The sequence below is a fragment of the Cricetulus griseus genome, chromosome 4 (assembly GCF_003668045.3).
Source record: "Cricetulus griseus strain 17A/GY chromosome 4, alternate assembly CriGri-PICRH-1.0, whole genome shotgun sequence".
Lineage (NCBI taxonomy): Eukaryota > Metazoa > Chordata > Mammalia > Rodentia > Cricetidae > Cricetulus > Cricetulus griseus.
This window is the reverse complement of record NC_048597.1, coordinates 114383308-114402062: the sequence shown is the minus strand read 5'-3', so window position 1 is coordinate 114402062 and position 18755 is coordinate 114383308. Positions and strand designations below refer to the sequence as shown.

The following is an 18755-nucleotide window of genomic DNA, read 5'->3' as shown; positions in this document are numbered from 1 at the left end:
ACGAGCTGGGCAGCACCCGGAGCGCGGCCATGGGCGGCAGCACCCGCGGCCCCGGAGGCCTAGAAGGGGACGAAGTCCTGGGCCAGGTGAGGGCGGAGAGCGGGCAGTGGCCCGGGGGAGGCCAGCCAGGCGGCCCCGTCCCTGAGGCCTGCGCTTCTCTCTCCCTCCAGTCTCCCTATGAGCGACTGAGTCAACGGATGTTGGACATTTCTGGGGACCGAGGTGTGCTGAAGGACATCATCCGAGAGGGCGCTGGCGACACCGTAACTCCCGATGCTTCCGTGCTGGGTATGGAGGCCACTGGGCTGGCTGTTTGCCCTTGGGAAACTATGGCTTAAGGTTTTGTTTTTGTTTTTTGCTTTTTCTTGTTTGTTTGGTTTTTCGAGACAGGGTTTCTCTGTGGCTTCGGAGCCTATCTTGGAACTCCCTCTTGTAGACCAGGTTGGTCTCGAACTCACAAGAGATTCTCCTGCCTCTGCCTCCCACCACCGCCCGACCCGGACTGACCTCTTAGCTGCCTGTGTAGCTGAAGAAAGTCTCAGTCTCTTTCAAGTGTTGTAATTACAGGTGGGCAGGACTACATTTTATGTGATGCTAGGAACAGAACCCAGGGCATCGTGCATGGTAGGCAAACCCTCTGCCAACGAGTTACATCCCCAGTCTGATTTTTTTGTTTGGTTTCTGAAACATGGTGACAAAATTACCTCAGACCGAATTCCAACCTCCTGTAATTTAGTAACCTTGAAGTCCTGATCCTTCCTTCCTCTACTTCCCAAGTGTTGGAATCACAACCATGTGCACCAATCTGGTTGGTTTATAGCATTCTTTTGTTTTTTGCTTTTTTTGTTTGTTTTTTGAGACAAGGTTTCTCTTTGTAACTGCCCTGGCTGTCCTGGAACTTGCTCAGTAGACCAGGCTGGCCTCAAACTCACATCTGCCTGCCTCTGCTCCCGAGTGCTGGGATTATAGACATGTACCACCATACCCTGCTTATTTCGGTGTGTCCCTGTGGTATTGCTATGATGGCTCTAAGAGTGTCTTTGGAATGTTTTCTTCACACTTGTGCTTTTCCCCCTCTGCCCTAGTGAAATATTCTGGATACCTAGAGCACATGGACAAGCCTTTTGACTCTAATTGCTTTAGGAAAACACCTCGGCTGATGAAACTTGGAGAAGGTAAGGTCATCTAGGCAAATAAAAACATGATGTGTTTTAGGATTGTCACAGTGTCCAGTGGACAGGTTCGTATAGTTGGTAGCTGAGTTTGGATTTCAGGAGGCACCAGGTTGTCTGTCACTTTTCTACTTGGGACTTGATTTTTGGGTGATAGCTTACCTGGTAAGGTTATCTTGGCATCCAAGTTACCCAATGGGAACTGTTGTCTTTCTTCCTTCTTTCCTTCCTTCCTTCTTTTCTTTTTTTTTGTGTCTTTTTTTTTTTTTTTTTTTTTTTGGTTTTTCAAGACAGGGTTTCTCTGTATTGCTTGTTGTCCTGGAACTTGCTCTGTAGACCAGGATGGCCTCGAACTTACAGAGATCTTCCTGCCTCTGCCTCCCAAGTAAGACAGAATTTCACTGTACATCACACACTGACCTTGAATTCAAAAGCCACCTGCCCCAGCTCTGGAGTGATGAAATAAATGATAAACATGAGCCTTATACCTGGATCCTCTGGGCACTTTTCCTTGTGCATTTATGAAATAAATGTAGTAAATACTTAACTCCCCAACATGTGTGGTGAAATAAGACATTGTAGGATCTGAGAGAATGGCTCAGTCAGTAAAGTGCTTGCCGTGCAACCATGAGGACCTGCTTTCCATCCCACAGAACCCATGTCTAGAAAACAAAGACCAGATGTGATAGTGTGTGCTTATAAATCTCAGTGCAGGGGAGGCAGAAACAAATGGATCCCTGGAGCTCTATGGCCAGCCAGCCTAGCCTACTTAGCAGACTCAAGAACAATGAGAGTTCCTGTCTCAGAAAACAAGGTAGATGCCACCTGAGGAATGACAGCTGAGATTCTTCCCTAGCATCCACATGAGAGTGCATACACAACACACATATCTTTTTGAATTATTTAATCTGTGTATAGCATTCTCCCTGCATATGTGCGTGCCCTGAATACTAGGAAAGGGCACTGGAACATATTACTGATGGTTGTGAGCCACCATGTGGTGGCTGGGAATTGAACTCAGGACCTCTGAAGAACAGCCAGTGCTCTTAACCTCTGGGCCATTGCTCCAGTCCCCGAACACACATATCTTCAGAGGCCATGCTCAGATGAGAACCCCATCCCTGTGGACCTCACTAGAGTGGGGGGAGGTTGGCCTTTAATCCAGAAACTAACTCATAGAATTGAATGAAACATGAAGGTCTGCTTAATGAAATTATAGTCACCTTCCTGCTGGCAGGGCCACAGGCACTACATGAAAAAGAAGGCTTGAGATGAGAGTCCTGAGGTTTGAATAAGATCTAGGGGAATGGAGAGATGCCTCAGAGGTTGAGTACTGACTGCTTTTACAGCAGACTGGGTTCAATTTACAGCACCCACATGGTGGCTTACAACTATCTAGAACTCCAGTTCCTGGAGATCTGATGCCCTCTCTGGTCTCTGAGGGCACTGTATGAATGTGGTACATATACATAAATACATAAAAATAAAGGAAAATCTTGAAGAGTTTCAGTTAGAGTAGACCACAGATATTGAGGGCAGAATGCTTTGAAGAAAGAACAGACTATGTGACAGAGATGGAGCCTGTGAAAGCTGGCCTTTGGGGAAAGCAGGGCAGCAGAAACAAAACTGAGCTTTGAGTTGGGGCACCTGTGCAAAAGATTTGGGTTGGCACATACACTTGGAGTAGGGAGAAACTGGTGGCTTTGAATGGGATGTTGGGTGAGATTCAGTTGAGTTCTCTGTCCTTTCTTCCAGATATTACACTCTGGGGCATGGAGCTGGGGCTTCTAAGCATGCGCAGAGGGGAACTGGCCAGGTTCCTGTTCAAGCCAACCTATGCTTATGGCACCCTGGGGTGTCCGCCCCTCATCCCTCCAAATGCCACTGTCCTGTTTGAGATTGAGCTGATTGACTTCCTCGATTCTGCTGAGTCGGACAAATTTTGTGCACTCACGGCTGTAAGTTCAAGACCTCGGATTTTCTCGTACTTTCTAAAGGGAGGGATTGTATTGTATTTGGGTGGTTCTGTTAGATTGCCTGCCCTGGGTTCCACCCAAGCCTCATGTACAGTGGTGTCTACTTTCCTAGGTAGTATAAGGTATTGATTAGTTCTGTGTTAGCTGTTTGCTATTTAGTCACCCTTTGCTTAGTTCTCACTACAAGGTGGTAACTGCTTTTCAGGAAGTTGGGCACTGGTAGCTTATAATGAGGGTGATTGAGGCTTGGAGATATAATTCAATGATTCTCGCCTAGAATCCCCCCCCCCCCCGCCATGGGCTGGGGCTATGTAGGTCAGTGGTAGAATGATAACATTAATAAGCACCTAGGTTCCACCCCCAGAACCATAAAAATAAACTAGAGGATTTGTTCCTCCTTGAGATTTGAAAGGGGATTTTACTAACCAAAAAAAAAAGAAGAAGAAAAAGAAGCAGAGCTTGTAATCCCAATGACACCTGTGGTGCTCTGTGGGCCTGTTACTGCATCCACCTGTGTGGCCCCTGCACACACCACACAAGGGAGTAAGCAGAGTTCATGGTCCAAGAGGGAAATGCTGATGACTGTAACAGGGCTGCGATCGTGCCCTGGGGCTTCTGGCTCTGTGTCACTGCTCTTGTCTTTGGTCTTCAGGAGCAGCAAGAACAGTTTCCACTTGAGAAGGTCCTCAAGGTAGCAGCAACGGAGAGGGAGTTTGGCAACTACCTTTTCCGCCAGAATCGCTTCTGTGATGCCAAAGTGAGATACAAGCGGGTAAGAATGCTCTGGAAGTGTATAATCCAGAAAACTTTAAAATTTTATGTGTGTGGATGTGCAGTCTTCATGTATGTCTGCCCACATGCATGCCTAGTGACTACAAGGCCATAAGAGGATATCTGATCCTGAGAATTGATCCATGGGAACTGGAGTTGCAGACAGTTGTCAGCCACCATGTGGTGCTTGGAATCAAACCTAAATCTTCTAGAAGAGCAGCCAATGCTCTTGACCTCTGAGCCATCTCTCCAGCCCCAGAAACTTAAGAATGTAAGCTTCATCTCTTTGCTACCCTTCATGGGCAGCCACTAATAATATCACACATTAAGCTAGACAGTGTTGGTACATGCCTTTAATCCCATCACTCGGGAGGCAGAGGCAGGCAGATGTCTGAGCTTGAGGTCTACAGAATGTGTCCCAGGACATCCTGGGCTACACAGAGAAACCCTGTCTCAATTTTTAAAAAGTAAGATCACATTAAGCTGGACCTGGTTGTTCATGCCTGTAATCCCAACACCCAGGAGGCTGAGGCAGGGGGATTGCAAGTCCAGGCCAGCCTGGCTTCTTAGCTAGGACCTATCTCAACAAACTAAAAAAGGGAGTGCTTGCTTTATAAGCATGAGTATCTGAGTTCAAATCCCAGAACCTATATAAAATGCCGGGCATGGATGCTGTAAAGATAGTGTAACAGGTAAGAGTACTTGCTCTTGCAGAGGACCAGAGTTTGGTTCCCAGCATCCCTATGGCTCCGAGCTGTCTGTAACTCCAGTTTCAGGGAATCTGATGCCCTCTTCTGACCTCCATGGGTTCCTACACCCACATGATACACATAAGTTTATATAAGCATGCACATTTACACATGGAAGATTGTTTTAAGCAAATTATGGCCACATGTATGCTGCAACCCTAGTATTGTGGGAGGCAGAGACAAGATCATCACTGAGACCTGAAGCCTTGCTCCAGGTTCAGTGAGAGATCTGGTCTGAAGATATAAGGTAGAGTAGTGGTTCTCAATGTTCCTAATGCTGTGGTGAAGTCCCACCTCCCAATTATAAAATTATTTTTGTTGCTACTTCATAACTGTAATTTTAGTACTGTTATTAATCATAATGTAAATATCTGTGTTTTCCAATGGTCTTAGGCAACTACTGTCAAAGGGTCATTTGACCCCCAAAGGGATTTCAACCCACAGGTTGAGAACCAATGAGATAGTGACACAGTTATACTTGACATTGTCCTCTGGCCTCCTTGTGGACACACCAACCCACCCACACATGTACATACACCATACACATATTATATACAGAGAAAATCCTTGTGTTAGAAGGAAATGACTGAGGGGGAATAGGGGCTGGCTGATGTGAGGTGATGTTCTCTATGTTGATCTTTTTTCCTTTTGGTTTTTCAAGACAAGGTCACTTTCTAGCCTAGACTGGTCTCAAGCTCATGGTAATCCTCTCTCAGCCTCCCAAGTGCTGGGGTTTTAGGCATAAACTACAAAATTGGTTCTTGTGTTGATTTTTTTTGTGTGTCTGTTTGAGACAGAGTCTCACTGTGTGTACTCTTGGCTGACCAGCACTCTCTTTGTAGACTAGACTGTCCTTGAACTCAGAAATACACCTGCCTCTGCCTCCCGAGTGCTGGAATGAAAGATGTGTATCACCTTGTTTGGCCTGTGTGTTGGTGCTGTTTTCCTGGGTATACTTGAGTTATAAAAGTCCATTAGTTATGTTCTTATATTATTTTTACATACATACATACATACATACATACATACATACATACATACATACATACATACATACTTAGTATTTTAAGAATTACCTTCCTGGAGCCGGGCAGTGGTATCCACACCTAGTCCTAGCACTCTGGGAGGCAGAGGCAGGCAGATCTCTGTGAGTTCAAGACCAGCCTGGTCTACAAGAGCTAGTTGCAGGACATCCTCCGGAGGTGAGGAAATGGCTGAGTTGGTAAAGTAAAGTGCTTGATGCCTACTTGTAATGCCAGTATTGGGAAGACAGAGGCAGGCAGATTCATGGGACTCCCTGGCCAGCTAGCCTGATCTACTTGGCAAGCTTCAGGCCAGTGAGAGACTATCTGAAAAAAAATGAGGTGAACGGCTCCTGAGGAGTGATAACTGAGCTTGTCTTCCGGTCTCCATATGCACTTGCAGGTACACACGCTCAATAAGTACATGTGCTCTCATGCTAATGCACACAAACATGTACATGAAAAATTCCCTATTACTGTTCCAAAGAGTTTATTAATTTAAAAAATCCTCATTCCAGCACCACCACTGCCACCAGTTGTAGCTGACTTTTTCTATTGTGTTTGCCACCTATGGGATTTTCCATCCCTCTTACCATGGAGACTGATGTCACTCTGTGGGGCAAATGGGGGTGCTGTGGAAACAGTACTATTCCACATATCCATTAACAGCACCTCATCTGCCCATTCCAGAGTCAGCAGTCTTTGTTTATTTAATTTCTCTAGAAAACACACCTCCTGGGCTAGGGATTCAACTTGGTGGAATTGACATGCATGAAACCCTGGGTTTCATCCCCAGAACTGCATAAACCAGATAAAATCCCAGGATGGAGACAGGAGGACCAGAGGTTGAAGCTGGGGCTGGAGACATAGCTCAGCGGTTAAGAGTACAGAGGATCTGAGTTCTGTTCCCAGCACTCATATCAGACAGCTCACAACTGCCTGCAACTCCAGCTCCAAGGGATCTATTATCTCTGTTCTTCACGGGCACTGCATTCATGTGCATATACCCACAGACAAGCACACAGATACGCATGCATACACATAATTAAAAACAAGAAATTGAAGGTTATCCTTTGCTACATAGTGAGTTTGAGGGCCATCCTGGGCTACATGAGACCTTATCTCTGGCATGGTGGTATATATCTTAGTCCCAGTATTTGGGAAGCAGAAGCAGGCAGATTTTTGTGAGTTCAACGCCAGCCTGTTCTGCATATTGAGTGAGTTACAGGATAACCAGGGCTATATAGAGAAACCCTGTCTCAAAAAAAGCAGCGATGAGGTGCTGAAGGGATGGTTCAGTAATTTAGAGCACTTCTGCTCTTACAGAGGACCCAAGTTCAAGTCACAGCACCCATATAGTGGCTCACAGCCATCTATAACTCATAAATTCAGTTCCAGGAAATATGATTCCTTCTTCTGATCACTGGGTACTAGGCACACATGTGGACACATACATACAGGCAAAACATCCATACATAAAATTTTTACATCAAAAGAAGCCAGGTATGATGGCTTACACCTTTAAGCCCAGAAGGCAGAGGCAGGCAGATCTCTGAGTTTGAGGCCAGCCTGGTCTACAGAGTGAGTTCCAGGACAGTCAGGGCTAAACAGACCTTTTCTCAAAAACGCACGCACGCACTCACATGTGTGTGTATATATGTGCACATATATACATTTAGTGTCTATGTTTCTGGGGGGGCGGTATGTGCATATGAGAGCCCTGTTGCTAACAGAGGCCAGAAGCATGGGATTCCCCCTATAGCTGGACTTACAGACAGATGTGGGCCACCTGATGTGGGTGCCAGCTTGTCTTTGGCTCCTGTTGAGTACACTGTCCATATTCCTTTTGAGACAAAAGAGTAGAAGATACATATTGTCTGTCTCACTCAGGTTTGCATGCCTTCTCCTGTTAGAAACTTCAAACTGGACCAGAGAGGTGGTTCAGTCGTCAGAAGCATGTATTGCATCCACATTAGGAGGTGCAGGATTACATGTAACTCCAGTTCCAGGAAGATCCAACACCCTCTTTTGGCATCCACAGTCACTGTACTCACATGCACAATCCTATCCCATCCCATATACACATAATTTTAATTTAAAATAATAAAAATAACTCTGAAAAAGAAGCCTCCTGACTTTACTATATTAACCTTGTGTCCTGAGAGCTAGATGGATTTCTTTCTTAGGTCAGTTTTTCTGTGTGACTTGTAAGGATCCCTCCTGACCCTTTGCCTTTCCTCCTCTCCTCAGGCCTTGCTGCTGCTTCACCGACGCTTGGCAATCTGTAAGGAGCAGCACCTGGTGGAGCCTGCTGAGCTTCTAGTCCTCCTTAACCTGTCTTTTGTGTACCTGAAGCTAGACCGACCAGCCATGGCCCTGCGTTATGGGGAGCAGGCTCTGCTCATTGACCAAAGGAATGCCAAGGCCCTCTTCAGGTGTGGACAGGTGAGTTGAAGATAAATGAGAAGGAAGTGGGGAGAGGGGCTGAGGCAATAACTCAGTCAATAAAGCACTTACCAGGCATGCCAGTCTGGTAGCCTGAGCTCATTCTCCAGAGCCCAGGGTGCTAGAGCCCCACACTGAGGAGGCAGAAACAGGTAGACCCTGGAGTTCACTGGCCAGTCAACCTAGATGAATTGGGAGCATTGGAGCCTAGAGGAAGATCTTGTCTTAAAAATCAAGTGGGCTGCTCCCTAGAAGGAAGCGAGGTTGACCTCTGGTCTCCATCCACATGTGCACTTATGCACTCCCACACAGAGCGATAGGTCTCACTTGGCCACTAGCACAAATTCTAATCTCAATCTAATGCCCTGTCCCTTCCTCACAGGCTTGTCTCCTTCTAACTGAGTATGAGCAGGCCCGGGATTTTCTAGTGAGAGCTCAGAAGGAGCAGCCCTGCAACCATGACATCAATAATGAACTGAAGAAGCTGTCCAGGTGAGAGCACAGACCACAGTGAGTGGTAGCTGTAAGAATTCTAGTTGCCCCCTGCTGGCTCAGAAGCAGCCATCCCTTCTTCATGGTCCTTCATTCATTGTCCTGACCTGGCTATTCCTGAGTGGGGAAGCTTCACTTCTAAGCATTTCCCTCTTTCCTGTTGTACCACCTGCAGATCAGCACTCCCTAGAGAAGTGGCTCCATGCAACTCCTGCGTGTGTGTGTGTGTGTGTGTGTGTGTGTGTGTGTGTGTGTGTGTGTGTGTGTGTGTGTGTGTGTGTGTAGGTATAGGACAGAAAACAACCTTGAGTGTTGTGCTTGGGGATTCAACAGTTAGATTGGGCTGGTGACTAGTCTCAGAGAGCCTCCTGTCTTCATCTACCCCCCACCCCATGCTGGAATTACAGACACTCCATACACTGGGTCTGGCTTTTTAACATGGTGCTGAGGATCTAAATTTGGGTCCTCACCTTACCAACTGAGCTATTTCTGTAGTCCCCCATGTGACCTTTAAAAAGGGTGTTGTAAAGCCAAGTATGATGGTCTACATCTATCCTAGAACTTGGGATATGCAGACCTTCTAGGGTATAAAATAAGACACTGTCTCAAAAACGAGGAAGCTTAGCAGCTGAGAATCCTTGGCATTCAAGTTATCCTCTGACCTCCATACATGGTGTGCACATGTACATACTAATAATATAATAATATAATAAATAAATGTGCAAAAAGCCTTTTTAGATCTCATCAGCACTCAGGAAGCAAAGGCAGGTGGATCTCTGAATTTAAGGCTACCCTGTCTACAGAGTGAGTTCCAGGACAGCTAGCGCTACACACTCCTTGCCTTGAAAACCCAAAATCAATTAATTTTTTAAAAGCTGTACTTAAGACTCTTACCTATTTCAAAATCACGTGAGACCCATTTTTCCTCATGGGCCTTTCTAGGACCACAAATGAGCTGGTGCTGTGTGACTCATTCATAAGTAAGAAGGACATTAATCTTTTGGAAATGTTAAGTTTTGGGAGGTCAGCAAAATGGTTCAGTAGGTAAAAGCTCTTGCTGCCAAGCCTGATGACCTGAGTTCCTTCTTAGGACCCATATGATGGAAGGAGAAAACTGGTTGATGCAAATTGTTCTCTGACCTCACAAAGACACTTGAACTCGCCCCCAATACATACAAGAAAAATGTAATTATAAAAATGAAAAATGAAAGCTTTATAAAAAAGTGTGACTTTTTCTGACTAGAGAAACTGTATTTGCTATAGAGAACCTGAAAACGGCCTCCCATAAGTTCTAGGACAGCCAGAATTTTGTTTTGGCTTGGTTTGGTTTTTGAAGACAGGGTTTCTTTGTGTAGTTCTGGCTGTTCTAGAACTTGCTTTGTAGACCATGCTAGGCTGGCTTTGAATTCAAAGAGATCGGTCTGCCTCTGCCTCACCCATTCTGGGGCTAAAGGGGTGTGCACCATGCCCAGCAGACAGCCACCATTTTTAACATGTATGTTTGTTCTGCCTTGGTAAGATTCTCTCCTTAGCATTCATTAAGCATTCTATCACCATTGCTGAGGTCTTTAAGATGTGTGCATCATTTCTGTTTGGATATAGTCACTGCGCTGCTGGTCTCTTTGGGTTTTCCAGGTGCTCAAGTCTGGTATGGAAAAGGGTCCTCTCAGGTTAGGTACCAATCCCAATTATGGGGGGATCTGACCATTCCTTAACAAGAAAATCTCAAAATGAGTTTGAAGTCACTTAGCACAAGGAGTTTCTTGGCAGGACTTGGCCTGAGCCCACTGGCAGTGACTTCTGCCTTCCCAGCTGCTGTCTTTCCAAATGAGGGCCTTATGTCCAGTACTGTCTTCAGTGGGTTCAGCTTTGCCTGTCCCTGAATCTCCACAGTGTCATCTCCATTGGCTGCTGTCAAATGTTACCAGAGAATTCCAGCCACCAGATGTCATCTCCTGCAAACCTACAAAGCTTGCCTTTCTTTCTACAGCCACTACAGAGACTACGTGGACAGAGAGAGAGAGATGTGTCACCGGATGTTTGCTCCCTGTGGGAGCAGCTCCTCGGTGGGAAGAAACTGAAGGTACAAGGCTAAGCATGCATGAGAGGATTCAGGGTTCTGTCCATTGGGGAAGATATCCTCCTCAGCAAGTCTTTGTGACCAGTGGCTATCTCCACTGAGGACAGCATAGGACAGAGTGGGTCACTGAGGTAGGAGGACTTGGAGGTTACATTTATTATTTGGCAGATCCTGAACTTTCCCATTCAAAAGACTTTTTTCATGGTTTGTGAAATTAAACTCTCTGCAAAGTTCCTTAGAACTGAAGCAATGAATGAAGTCATTAGGATGACACTTTAGCTGGGCTTGAAAGAGAAGAACTGAGTTTGTTTTGTTACTGTGTTTTGGAGATAATTTCATATAGGCCAGACTGGCCTGGAACTGACTATGTAGCTGAGAATAATCTTGAACTTCTGATCCTCCTGCCTCTACTGAGTGCTAAAATTACAGGCTTGTGCCACCACAGACTGATTAGTGTAGTACTGGGGGTGGAACCCTGGGCCTTCTGTGTGCTAGTGTATACTAGGCAAGCACTCTACCAACCAGCTGAGACACATTCCCAGCCTGTGAGTGTGTTTGTGTGTGTTTTAATTATATGTTTGTGTTTATGTATCTGTTGGCATATTCACATGAATGAAGATGCATGTTAAATCAGAAGAGGATGTCACATCGTCTCGAGTTGGAGTTATAGGTAGTTGTGAGCCTTCTGGTATAGGGCAAGGATCTGAACTCTGGTCCTCTGCAAGAGCAATATATGCTTTTACACTCTGAGCCAATTCTCCAGCCCTCCTCTTTGTTTTTTGAGATAGTTTTCTTGTATAACCCACGTTGGCCTGGAACTCACAATTCTTCTGTCTCAGCCTCAAGAGTATAGTAGGATTAAGGTGGGCAGTAGTAAGCCAGGCATGGTGGCACACATCTTTAGTCCCAGCACTTGGGAGACAGAAGCAGGCAGATCTTTGTGAGATTAAGGCCAGCCTGGTCTATAGAGTGAGTTCCAGGACAGCCAGTTACATAGTAAAACCCTGTTTCCAAAAATAAAACAAAAAGAGTACTAGGATTAAGCCTGGTGTTGGCACACACCTTTAGTCCCAGCACTTGGGAGGCAGAGGCAGGCGGATCTCTCTGAGTTCAAGGCCAGCCTGGTCTACAGAGCGAGTGCCAGGATAGACTCCAAAGCTACACAGAGAAACTCTGTCTCGGAAAAAAAAAAGTATTAGTATTACAGGGGTACTCCCTTATGCCTGTGTGTGTGGTGCTGAGCATTAAACTCGGGGCCTCACATATGCTAGGCAAATGTAGGCAAGGTGCTCTATCACTGAAAAGCTCGGGCTTTTTGTTTGGTTTGTTTGTTTGGGGGGGGGGTTGGTGGTTGTTTACAAGACAGGGTTTCTTTGTATAACTTTTAGAGCCTGCCCTGGAACTAGCTCTTGTAGACCAGGCTGGCTTCGAACTTACAGAGATCCACCAGCCTCTACCTCTCGAGTGCTAGGATTAAAGAAAAGCCTGACAGTCAGGCTTTTCTTATTCTGGGTTTTCCCTAGAACTTGAAAGCCTCCAACCTCAGTTACTCTAACACAGTACTAAAGAAGACAAAAATCCCAGTGTTGAGGTTTTGGGCTGTGTTGTGCTTTTTCAGTTCTAGTAACTACCAGAATTCAAAATTTGGAGATGCCGAACCCTGAAAAAGGAGAACTTGCCATTTCTGTCAGGCAGCGTCAGTTTGTGATTGAGCAGGCAGTGTCCCCACAAGTACACAAGGTAACCTTCCAGTCTGTTCTGCTGCTACTTAAGAAAATTAATGGGAACAGAATTACCTGCCCTAAACACCTGTTCAACCAGGTCCAGAGCCCTGCTCTCCTGAGAAAAGTTAAACAAGGAAAAAAAAAAGGAAGCAGATGCTGAGCGGGCTCCTGCTATAAATCTGGTCTTTGTTGCCCCTCTGTGTCTACAAAAGCAGCTTGAGAGGAGAGGCCATGAAAGGCCCATTCATCCCTGTGCTCATGGCGTCTCTGAAGCACTGCTGTCTGCTTGGCAGATGCCACCAGTCAGCTCCTTTGCACATGACTTTTTGACCCTATCCTCTGGGACCTGGAGAACTTCTGGACTAAGCTGAGAGCCAGAGACATCTTCTCTTTGGCTCTTGTAACCTTCAGTAGAGACATAAGACATCTGTTTCCTAGACCTGTGGGTGTACGGGTCTGTGTGGCTGCAATGTGTATATACAGCTGCGCTGGCACTCTGTGTCTGTCTCTCTGCGCCCGTGCCCCTCCCCCAATTCTGTGTGGTGGGATGGTCATGAACTCCTGGTTCCCATTCAGCACATTCAGTCAACACTGCTTGATGAGTAGATCTGCCCGCACACTGCTCACTTCTCTGTAACACAGGCAAAAGACTAGCAACAGAACAGACAGATGTATAAACCTTCACTCCATCCACCCTACAAATAACTGCAGCCTTCCTTAGGAGTTAACAGACTTTGGTCTGACAATACTGGGCAGAGAGAGGTAATGGTCCCAGGCCAAACTTAAGATCTGTTCCCATATGACATTCAGGTAAAAAGGAACAACTCTTTACACAAAGCCTGTTTAAACACTCAGACTTTCATATCCATATACTTGTTTTTGTCACACTCCCCAAACCCTGGCCCTGCTGGGTTCATGTAAAACAGCTCTCAGTAGTTGTTTCTTCCTTAGGAACTTCTCTAAGTGTGTCTGAAAGTAAGGAGCATCCAGCGTCTGAGCTCTTCCCTTGCCTGGGATACTTATTTTCTGTGTGTGTTTTGACTTTTCTAGTTATGGGTCTAGGCACCATTGAACAATTGAGAATGCACCAGTGGAAGCCTGTGGAATAGCTCAGTGGTATAATCAGTACCTGCCTAGCATGCACGAGGGCCTGGGTTCAGTCCCGAGCATTGCCACAAAACAAAACACAGTAAAGAGACTGTACCATAGAAAAGTTGGGGCAGACATTTGGACTGAGTGGTCTAAAGGCTAAGCCAGTGAGAACCAACCAGAGTGCTTTGGGATCCCAAAAAGCAGAAGGAAGGGGTTTGTGTTGAATACCATCCCCAACACTGAATTTTTTCCTCAGAAGCATTTTTAAAGTAGTGTATACAAGTACTTTTTTCACCACTTTTCTACTTTCTAGTGAAGATGAAATTTATTTATTTTGGGTTTTCAGGACAGGGTTTTAGTGTAGTTTTGGAGCCTGTCCTTCGCTCTGTAGACTAGGCTCGCCTTGAACTCACAGACTCCCAAGTGCTGGGATTAAAGGCATGTGCCACCACTGCCCAGTGAAGATGAAATCTTGTACACGTTTTTTGACTATCTGTATTCTTTTTTTTTTTTTTGCTATCATTGGTTTTTTTTTTTTTAAAGATTTTATTTATTATGTATACAACATTCTATTTCCATGTATGTCTGCACACCAGAAGAGGGCACCAGATCTCATAGCGGATGGTTGTGAGCCACCATATGGTTGCTGGGAATTGAACTCAGGACCTCTGGAAGAGCAGTCAGTGCTCTAAGCCATCTCTCCAGCCCGACTAACTGTATTCTTTATGTAAATTTTCTACTGATCCTTTGTCCTTTCTTATTTATTTGTTGTTGTAAAAACAAAAAAAACAAAAAACCTTTGTTTGGTCTGGAGAGTTGGCTCATTGTTTAAGAGTATTTGCTGCTGTTTTCCAATTCTCAGCACCCATCTTTGGGTGCTCATAACTACTTGTAATTACAGTTCAGGGACTACAACAACCTCTTCTGGCCTCCTTGAGTACTGCACTCAGGGACACACACTCCCAAACACGTCATCAAAAATAAAACAAATCAAGCCAGGTGGTGGTGGTGCACACCTTTAATCCCAGCACCTCGGAGTCAAAGGCAGGTGGATCTCTGAGTTCAGGGCTGGCCTTGTCTACAGAGCAAGTTCCAGGACAGCCAGGGCTACACAGAGAAACCCTGTCTCAAAAAGCAAAACAAAAGAAATGTTCTTTGTCCTGCCCATCAGTTCCCTCAGCAGCTTATGAAATAACACTCTGAGGTTTAATATTAAATGTAATTGTTTAGCCAATGGCTTGGACATATTACTGGCTATATCTCTATAAATTAACCCATTTCTATTAATCTTCATTATAATGAGGCTGTGGCATGTTACTCCTTTGGCTTTCTGACTCCGCCTTCCTTCTTTCTGCATCTTTGGATTTCCTGCCTAGCTATATTTTGCCTGGCCATTGGCCAAAGCACCTTTATTCATCAACCAATAAAAGCAATGCATATTCACAGCATACAGAAGGACATCCTAGATCGAAGAAATCTTAAACTCCATAGTGTGGTGTCCATGTTTATGTATACGTGCATGTGTAAGTCAGAGGTCAACTTAAGTGTCAACTGCTCACCCTCTTTATTTTTGGACTCAGCTAGACTGGTTGGACAGTAAGGCTCAGGAAGGAATCCCATGGCTTTGGTGCTGGGTATCAAATTCATACCCCTGTGCTTGCGTGGCATTCACTTTATTGACTGAGCCGTCTCTCTGGCCTACATATACATATTATTTTTCATATTAGTTTATCTGTGCATGTGTTTGTGGATGTGTGACTGTCATGGCATGTGTGTGGCGGTTAGCTCTGTCTTTGACCACATGGGTTCTGGAGATAGAACTCAGTTCATAAGACTTGTTGACAAGTGCCTTTACCTACTGAGCCATATTGCCCTTTTTATTTTTTCCCCATTTTATGTGTATGAATGTTTTGCCTTAATGTATTTTTGTACCACATGCATGCAGTGTCCTCAGAGGCCAGAAAAGGGGGTCAGATTCTCTGGCATTGGAGTAGAGACTGTTGTAAGCTGCCCTGTTATATCTGCTTTATGCAAATTGTCTATCAGTGCCCTTTGCCCTCCTAGGGTTGTTTTGTCAATATCTGAACTGGTTTCTGTGAAGTATCACAACTAAATCCCAAGGTAGCTTAGTGGGTAAAGGAACTTGCTGTCAAACCTAATGACCTGAGTTCTGTCCCCAGATGCCACATGGTAGAAAGAGAGAACTGATACCCATGTACTTACACATGAACAGTGACACACATGCCTACACACTCAATAGATAAAAAGTCTTTTGAAGGCTTGAGCTATGTGGCCAGCTGGCCCTAATAAGAGAGTATCTTGTGTGTATGTATATACATGAGATAGGTCAGAGGTCATCATTAAGTGATATCTTCTATCATGTCCCTCCACCTTTTTTGAACAGTATCTTCCTGAGCATGGAGCTTGCCAATTCAGTTAGGCTGCCTGGTCAGCAAGCCTCAGGGATCTTTCTGGCTTCATATCCCTAGATTGGGATCATAGCATTTTGCCCTCTGTGAATGGGTTTGCATTTTGCTGTTCTGTTCTGGTTTTTCAAGATAGGCCTCATTGTGTGCCCTGGCCAGCCTAGAACTCACAGAGATCCTCCTTAATATTGGGATTAAAGGTGTGCACCACCATCTCCAGCCCTGTGCCTGGCTTTTACATGAGGACTGAGTACTTTGAGCTATTTCTACAGCTCCAGGGAAAAGAGTATCTTAATGGGATTTTTAAAAAGCATGTTTCCTGGGAAGTCACATGAGGCCCATGTGGAAATGAGGCAGGCTGTGGAGAAGGCATTGGAAGCCAAGATGCAGGAATTTGGTCTGGTTCAAGGGTCAGCTGAGGAAACACAGGAGTAGTGGACCCATAGAAGCTACTCCCCCCGCCCCGCCGCGGGCCCCCCCCCTTGTCTTGGGAATAATCTCCCAGTGTCCAGGCTCTAGGACCCTTGTCAAGAAAGCCCTGAAGTGATTGTTATTGTTTGTTGCTTATAGTGTGTGACTGAATCTATCTGGGGAATCTATTTGATCCTCTCTTTCCCAAAGAGATAAAGAGGAAACCCTCAAACCCAGCATGCAATCTATGAAGATGTTTTGTGCATCCAGTTAGATGCTGGCATCCCAGACAGATACCTTGTTTAAATGTGCTTTTGAAACTTTAATATGGAATTCGTTCTTCTGACTTCCTCTCTCCACATTGTGTTTTCTGATGACTGTGGAGTCTCATTTTCCCCAGGGTGTCAAGCTAGCCTGTCCTCCTGCTGCTGCTGGGTGAGAGCTGTTCAGCTTAAGCTGTTAGACACAGCTCTTGATCTTCTGGACTGCTGTGAGATGCCTTTCTGCCTGCTCAAGAGGTGCCACTGAAGTCACCCCTTTGTTGTGTGACTATAAATACCCTCTGCTCAGGTAGCTCCTGTTTCATGATAACCCCTCACCCCTTCCACATCCTTCCTTGGCAGTGGTCATGGGCCCACAGCCTGCTTCCCGCTGAGATGTGCTTTAGTGGATTCCATGCTCTTTGTGGGTGAGGGATCAATGAGGCTATTATTATCTTGGGACTAGTCAGGCTCCCTTTCTGATCTACAGAGTGAGCAAGCACAGAGATGCCCTCCGTTCGTTCCAGGGCAAAGAAATGAAAAGCAGATTGTCAATTGTAGTGCTCTGGCTGTGAGGTTAGCTAAGTTATTTCAGCCAATCTAGGCTTCAGTGGGATTGTCTTATGTGTGTCATTAGGTTGTACTTCATTGAGGCCATTACATGTTTGCTTCACCTGCTTTTATTAGCCCAGGCTGGCCTCAAACTTTCTGTGTAGCCAAGGATGATCTATAACTCCTTATCCTCCTGCCTGGCTCATGTGGTGCTGAGGATGGAACCCAAGGTTTTGTGTATGCTAGGTGAGCACTCATCAACTGAGTCACACCCTAGCTTATCCTGCTGTTAATATCTTGGGTCTGTTAGTAATTGCTTGTGCCCTGCCACTAAGCAATATCTTGGTTTGTTAGTAATTGCATGTGCCCTGCCACTGAGCACATGTGATCCAGAGCACCTAGTCGGATAAAAAGTGTTTAGGAAAACTGAAGGAATGGGCTCACGCAATGAGAATCGCTACCTTGCCATCTGAGTGGGACGATGAGAAGCCCTTCCCCCTTGCCAGAGTTCTGTGCCCACAAGACTTCAGGTTACAGCTACTATTGATTTTACTCAAAAAGTGTGTGTTGGGGGGAGGGGGAGTGGCAGTGAGATGGCATAGCCAGTAAAGGCTCTTGCCACCAAGCCTGGCGACCTGAGTGTGATCCCTGGAAAGGAACTGCATGGTGGAAGGAGAGAACCAACTCTGGTTTTCTGACCTCATATATGCATGCCATGTCACATGTACATGAACACTCATACATATACAATAAAGAAATAGGATACAAATCATTTTAAGGGCGTTGGTGGCACATGCCTTTAATCCCAGCATTCAGGAGGCAAAGGCAGGCAGATCTCTGTATGTTTGAGACCAGCCTGGTCTACAGAGTGAGTTCCAGCACAGTCAGAGCTAAACAGTGAAATCCTTTCTCAAAACCAAAATCATTTAAAAATATTTGGCAGTAGAGGCTGTAGAGATGGCTCAGTGGTTAAAAACACTTGTCCTTGTAGAGGTCCTGGGTTCATTCAATTCCCAGCACCCGCATGGTATCTTCCACAACTATCTGTAATGCCAGTTCAAGGAGATCTAACACCCTCTTCTGTACAGTGTGCAGGCATACATGGAGACAGAACACTCATGCACATGAGTCCTTTTTAAAAGCATGGCAGTGCTGAGGATAGAACTCAGGGCTTCCCACACGCTCAGCCAGTGCTTTACATCCCGCTGAGCTATATGACATCCCTTCTTTGTATGTGGGCGTTGGGTGGTGATGTTGTTTTGAAGGGTCTTATGTAGTAGTCCTAGGTTGGCTTTAAACTTACTGCATAGCTGAGGATGACCTTGAGCTTCTGGGAGCTCCAGTGGCGCAGTCAAGTGTGTGGCACTTTTATGACCTTGAGTCTGATACTCCTGCCTCCACCTCCTGAGTGCTTGTATTACAGGAGTACACCACTATACCCAGTTTATATGGTGCTAGGGTTGGAACCTGCATGCTAGACCAGTATTCTGCCTACTGAGCCACATCCCAAGCCCTGATTTTTGTCATTTGTTTATCCTTTGAGACAGGGTTCTCTGTGTAGTCCTGCCTATCCTGCAACTCTG

The 18755-nt window shown here is 45.5% G+C and overlaps 1 protein-coding gene across 1 annotated transcript in view; it reads left to right on the top strand.

The window, feature by feature from the left end:
• Fkbp6 (FKBP prolyl isomerase 6) overlaps positions 1–18755 on the top strand; it is a 28694-nt gene that overhangs the window by 136 nt on the left and 9803 nt on the right. Inside the window, exons 2-8 of the mRNA XM_027416282.2 lie at positions 171–288; positions 1086–1175; positions 2928–3130; positions 3801–3920; positions 7941–8135; positions 8518–8627; positions 10618–10710. Coding sequence (XP_027272083.1) covers positions 171–288; positions 1086–1175; positions 2928–3130; positions 3801–3920; positions 7941–8135; positions 8518–8627; positions 10618–10708 — 927 coding nt within the window. The 3' untranslated portion in view covers positions 10709–10710. The remainder of the gene's footprint in view (positions 1–170; positions 289–1085; positions 1176–2927; positions 3131–3800; positions 3921–7940; positions 8136–8517; positions 8628–10617; positions 10711–18755) is intronic.